A 6,594-nucleotide genomic window follows, 5' to 3' on the forward strand; every position below is an offset into this window, starting at 1 on the left:
TTCTCTTAGATTTCATTTTACAAAGTTATGTACAGTTTGTTGTTATACAAGATTTTTTTTGTTTTTTTTTCTTAGGCTCTTTTGGGTCACATCTGGCGATGCACAGGGGTTACTCCTGGCTCTGCACTCAGAAATTACTCCTAGCAGTGCTCGGGGGATCATATGGAATGCTGGGAATCGAACCTGGGTCTGCCGAATGTAAGGCCCTACCCACTGTGCTATTGCTCCAGTCCCTATTCAAGATCTTTTGAGATAGAAATTTGATGGGACACTTCAGCTTTTAATTTGGAAGATTTTCTTTTTTCCACTGGAAGGGTACTCAATCATTCATTTATTAAATTTTTTTTCTCCATTTATCTACTTACCTATCTCCTTACCAATATCAATATCTCTGTATATATAATCAATGACAATGTAGATAAATAGAACTGAAATTCATTTGTAATATACTTTTGGTGAATACAGTTTCACCTAATACTCTATATGTGTGTGTATCACCCCATATCTCCAAATGGCTTTAACCATATCAAAGAGATTCTTCTACCTATTCTTCCAACTCAATTATAATTCTCCATTGTTAGACACATTTCTGGTCTTAAAGTCTAGCAGTTATTTTTCTTTATATAGATGCACTTGTCCAGCCTCTTTTTTTTATTTTGGCAACATCCTAGGGCAGAGTCTCTTGCTCTGAGTCTGGCTGTCTTCACTGGAGCCCCTCGGAGGTGGTGGATTGAGTTTCTCTCCCTGCCCCGAGCAGAGCCCCCTTGGCTGAGGACCTCCAGAACTCATCCACAGCCATGCTTAAGGCCCCTCTCCACTCGTTCGGAGGAGCCTTATGCATGAAGGAACTGGAAGAGGAACCCAGGTGTGTGGGACCAGGGGCCAAGATCTCAAAGCTTGCTTGGATCGGGACTGGGCCTCTTCCGCCCAGATCCCCCATATTCCAGTAGCTAGGTGGTCACACCCAGAAACTGCCCCTGGCACCGTGTAATCCCACCAATGGCCAACATCCAGAGACTATAAAACCAAGCTCCCAGAAGCAAAGTGGCTGCTTGACATCTGATAGCCTAATTCTCTCCTTTGGAGAACCTGGCAAGCTACCAAGAGAGTTTCCTACCCGCATGGGAGAGCCTGGCAAGCTCTCCATGGCGTATTTATATGCCAAAAACTAGTAACAGTGATGGATCTAATTCCCTGACCCTGAAAGAGCCTTCAATGCGGCACCATTGGGAAGAATGAGTAAAAAGAGACTTCTAAAATCTTGGGTCTAGGCTAGTACTGAGACTGCTCGAGAAAATCGACGATCAATGGGATGATGATGATGATGATGATGACGATGAACATCCTAGAGGAATCCCAATATCTGATCAATGGATAGAGTTGAGAGAACAAATGCTTAGTCTGACAATCTGTTTTTAAAAAATACATTTTAATATATTGTTTGAAATATGAAATATACTATATAAGACACTGATTTGAACAGGATCTACACATAATATTAGCCCAAATACTGAAAAGTGATCTTTCTCCTCATCAGACTACACAGGCTTTTCACCTATCTCCACTCACTACTTGACATGAAAATAAAAATATTCTTGAGTAAGAGAAAGATCCACAATGGACAATATTGATAATGCATATTCACAAATACACAGATTATCAATTAATTGTTAATAGAATTAATTATTAATTAAGTATTAAATAATAATTAATCTTATTGATTCCTATGTAATTGATTTGTCATCACTCCATTAATACATAGCTTGTTTTGCTTAAGGGTATTTCATAACTTACAAAAGCTCTCACCTTTTCTTTCATATTTCTCTGACTGGATTAGTTTATACTTAGAGAAAATAAATCTAGTGATACATAGATCAGTGGACTGGAGTGATAGCACAGAGGGTAGGGCATTTGCCTTTCACAAGGCCTACCCTGGCTCGATTCCTCCATCCCTCTCAGAGAGCCCGGCAAGCTACCTAGAGTATCCCACTTGCATGGCAGAGCCTGGCAAGCTACCCATGGCGTATTTGATATGCCACAAACAGTAACAACAAGTCTCACAATGGAGACATTACTGGTGCCTGCTCGAGCAAATCGATGAACAACAGGATGACAATGCTACAGTGCTACATAAGTCAATGGTTAGATCTAGGGCAAAGGTAGTTGATTCACACTGGGTAATTGAAGGACATAATACTAAAATGGGAGGAGTAAAAGTGCCAAGCATGATTACAGAAACAGTCCAAGTCAATTCAAATCATCTCTACTCATTTACATATGAAAATAAAATAGAACATAAAATGCATGAAGAAATGTTCTTCATGAACATAAAACACATGAATAATTGGAGTTAACATATCCATAACATATCAGTCTGGAAAGAAGAGCACCAATGGCAAATATGTCATGAATGAACATAGAATCTCTATAGAAACTAGCACATGAGTATAGACCCACAAGTAGACCAGAAAGCTCGATACACTCCGACTCTGCAGTAGCCTTTGCTAATAGTGGCATTGCTTTAAATAATAGGCCATTAGGATGACTCCCTTGAGAGCAATTGCTTGTTATGTAGCTAGGATCATTGACAGGATAATCACCATGAACAGACTGAGGGTGATGATGTTAATTAGCTGCTCCTCAGTACTTTTTGTTATTTTGAGAGAACACTCGAAATGACTGTTATTTCAGCTTATTCTAGACCATTGTACTAACAAGTGTCTACTGAAGTTTCTTTCCAGAAGCTTGGGACAGGCTGATGGACCAGGCATTTTTGTCGTCAAACGGTTGCTTCATAAGAATACATAGGCTAGGGCTCGAGCAATATCACAGCAGGTAGGGCATTTGCCTTGCACCCAGCCAACCTGGATTCGATTCCCAGCATCTAATATGGTCCCTCAAGCACCACCAGAAGTAATTCCTGAGTGTGTGAGCCAGGAGTAATCCCAGTGTATTGTTGGTGTGAAAAAAAAAGGAAAAAAAAAGGCTTTCCACCTATCTCCACTCACTATTTGATATGAAAATAAAAACATTCTTGAATGAAGCATCCACAGTGGAAAATATTGATAATGTACATTCACAAAATTACAGTGATGACTACAAAAGGGGAAGCACTGACTTTCATAATACAGATTGCACGGAGGTTCTCAGACAGAGAAAAAGGATGGGTATTTAACTTAAAAATGCAAATTGTTCATCAATCTTTCACCCATATGTGAAACTCACATCATTAAATCTCAATATGCCACAGAGCAGATAGATGTGCTTCATGAATAACAAACATTTTGCATAATTGTATCATGTATGACATAAAATTGACTTTGCTGTATTTCCTGTCATTTACATTCCGATTGGATGAATCTTTTTATAAAATTTTGTCTTTCAATTAAAACATCTTTTGAAGACATGCACTTGATAATAATAATGCAAGAAAATATGGTAAACGTTGTGAATAGGAGTTGAAAGAGAAAAAAATTCCCTCTTTAAGGAGACTAACACCTGGGGACGGACAGGAAACAGTGGTACGGTAACGTCTACTTCATCGGGAAGATGTGCTAAGGTACTGACATGCATATCAATTCCAAATTTTTTTTTTTGGCTTTTTGGGTCACACCCGGCGATGCACAGGGGTTACTCCTGGCTCTGCACTCAGGAATTATTCCTGGCGGTGCTCAGGGGACCATATGGGATGCTGGGATTTGAACCCGGGTCGGCCGCGTGCAAGGCAAACGCCCTCCCCTCTGTGCTATCGCTCCAGCCCCAATTCCAAATTTTAAAACAAAAAATGGTCCTGTTTTCTCCCACTGTGAAATTAATTATATAGACTTGGTCATGAAGTAGAGCTTTCTTTTTCTCTTCAAGTAGTTGAAACTCAGAACTGGAGCAATAGTGCAGCAGGTAGGGCATTTGCCTTGCACGCAGCCTACCTGGGTTCAATACCTGGCACTCTATGTGGTCCCCCAAGCACAGCAAAGAGTGATTCCTGAGTGCAGAGCCAGGAGTAATGCCTGAGCATCACTGGGTGTGACCCCCAAGGAAAAAAGAAAAAGCAAATGAAGTTTGTTTGAAAACAAACTCATGATTCCTTAACAAAATTTAAAAGTTCGTATGATATATGTCATTTGATAAAAATTATTTTTTAAATATACGGTATACTTAAGCAACTGTAGATTTGTAAATGTTTACTACTACAATTAGAAACAAATTTCAAAGCATAGTTGAAGAAAAAAAAGGAAAATCAATAGGAGAAAAAGAGAGATCAGAAATCTTAACCATGTGAGGATTATATCCAGTGAACAGAGAAATTAAAATTTATATTTCCAGGTGTAATACACAATGACAGTTTCTTCTCTAACAGTTAAACTCAACAATGATGAGCGTTTCCTCAACCCTAGGACAACTGTCTTTGGATGGTCCCCTTCATGAAGAATGCTTGGAGGGCCATTTTTATGTCTTTGTTTCTTAGGCTGTAGATGAAGGGGTTCAGCATGGGTGTGACCACAGCATACATCACTGAGGAAATTGAACCTGACTGTGAGTTGTGAGTAGTAGCAGAGCTAAAGTACATGGTTAGGCTTGTACAAAAGAATAAAGAGACAACTGAGAGGTGAGATGCACAGGTGGAAAATGCTTTAAATTTCCCCTGAGCTGAAGAGATTCTATGTATGGAGGAAAAGATCTTGGAGTAGGAATAAAGGATCCCACCCAGGCAACTACCAAGCAGAACAGATGCAAAGTACATCACCACATTATTGAGAAATGTGTCAGAGCAGGCCAGTTGAATCATCTGTTTGAGTTCACAATAAAAGTTGGGGATTTCCACATCTGTGCAGAAGGACAGTTGCAATGTCATGACACTCTGTATTAAGGAATTCAGGGCGCTTGGAAACCAAGAACCAACTAGAACCAGTTGCCCACACAGCCGGGGGTTCATGATGACCATGTAGTGCAGGGGGTGGCAGATGGCCACGAAGCGGTCATAGGCCATCACAGAGAGGAGACTGACTTCCAAACAACCAAACAGCAGATAAAAGTTCATTTGGGTGATGCAGCCCGCGTAGGTGATGGCTTTGTTCTCTGTCTGGATGTTCACCAGCATCTTGGGGATGGTGGTGGAGGTGAAGCAGATGTCCACAAAGGACAGGTTGGACAGGAAGAAGTACATGGGTACATGGAGATGAGAGTCTGAGACGATGGCCAGGATGATGAGCAGGTTTCCCAACACAGTGATCAGGTACATGGACAGAAAAATCACAAAGATGATGGACTTCAGTTCTGGGTCTTCTGAAAGTCCATGAAGGAGAAATTCTGAAATTTCAGAATCATTTTCTTTTCCCATGTGGAGTTGAATGTGAGTTTCCAGAAAGGGGGAAATGAAAAGATGAAATTTCACATAAACCCGTGTTACTCATGTCTATGAAGGACACAATTTAATACTTTTTTCAGAAATAAATTATTATTCAGTGGAATCTATGGTGATTACTAGAAGGAATGGGGAGATTAGTAGGAAGAATGACTAGAGGGTCATTTCGGTGGTGGGATGTTTCTGGAACTTTGGTTATGAGCGTGATGAGAATTACCCACGTGGATAGTTATAAAGCCACACACCTGAAATCCCATATCAGTTTGAACCAATGATAATGCAATGAAAAATAATATTTTTAAAGCAAATTTATCTTATATCTCCATATACATAAGCTTATGTTAATAACATTAACATTATGTTAATATTATATACATTAACAATATGTATCAGCTCTTATTGCAAAGATTTATCAAGCTTCCTATCATGTGGGAGTTCTGTTCCAGTAACTCTTCCTTTATAGCATCATGAATTCTATAGCTTCTTCTACATCATCTGACGAGAACTACATCACCAGCAGTGTAGATTGAGTAGCACTGTAGCACTGTCATCCCGTTATTCATCGATTTGCTCAAGCGGACACCAGTAACATCTCCATTGTGAGACTTGTTACTGTTTTGGCATACTGACTACACCATGGGTAGTTTGTCAGGCTCTACCATGCAGGCAGGATACTCTCCATAGCTTGCCAGGCTCTCTGAGAGGGACGAAGGAATCGAACCTGGGTCGGCCGCGTGCAAGGCAAACGCCTTCCCCGCTGTGCTATAGTTCTACAGCGAGTGCTGACCATTTTCCAGGAAATACATAGATTTGGGAGAACCAAAGTCCACACAATTCAATGATGGAGGAAGAACACAAAGTGAATCACAAAACCACGTTACCTTTCAGTGGTATTATTTTGAAACATGGGAAGCAGACTAAAGGAGAGATTCAAGAGAAGAGTTTCTATTCTCAATGGTTTGTAGACAATAACACAAACAGCAAACATTAAAAAAAAGAGAGGAAGTGAGATAATGAGTCAGAAATGTTTACCCAAGAAGGGAATTGTCAATAGAAACACCAACAGGATATTTTTCTTGAGGGGTTTAGCTAAAGAAAGCAAAAACAGAATTGTAAGAGAACTGAGAAGGAAGCAGATCTGGGAGATGGTGTCTGACGTCGGGAGGTAAGGGTTCTCTTAGCTACGCTGACTCCTCAAAGCTCGGGGACTTGGTCATTCAATCCAAGTCTCC

The 6,594-nt window shown here is 40.2% G+C and overlaps 1 protein-coding gene across 1 annotated transcript; it reads right to left on the reverse strand.

Moving 5' to 3' along the window:
• Positions 1–4,390: 4,390 nt before the first annotated feature.
• On the reverse strand, positions 4,391–5,338 carry LOC101553804 (olfactory receptor 7A17-like). The gene has a single exon (XM_012934161.1). The coding sequence runs from the start codon at positions 5,336–5,338 to the stop codon at positions 4,391–4,393; it is 948 nt and encodes a 315-aa protein (XP_012789615.1).
• Positions 5,339–6,594: the final 1,256 nt, after the last annotated feature.

The sequence above is a fragment of the Sorex araneus genome, chromosome 2 (genome assembly GCF_027595985.1).
Source record: "Sorex araneus isolate mSorAra2 chromosome 2, mSorAra2.pri, whole genome shotgun sequence".
Lineage (NCBI taxonomy): Eukaryota > Metazoa > Chordata > Mammalia > Eulipotyphla > Soricidae > Sorex > Sorex araneus.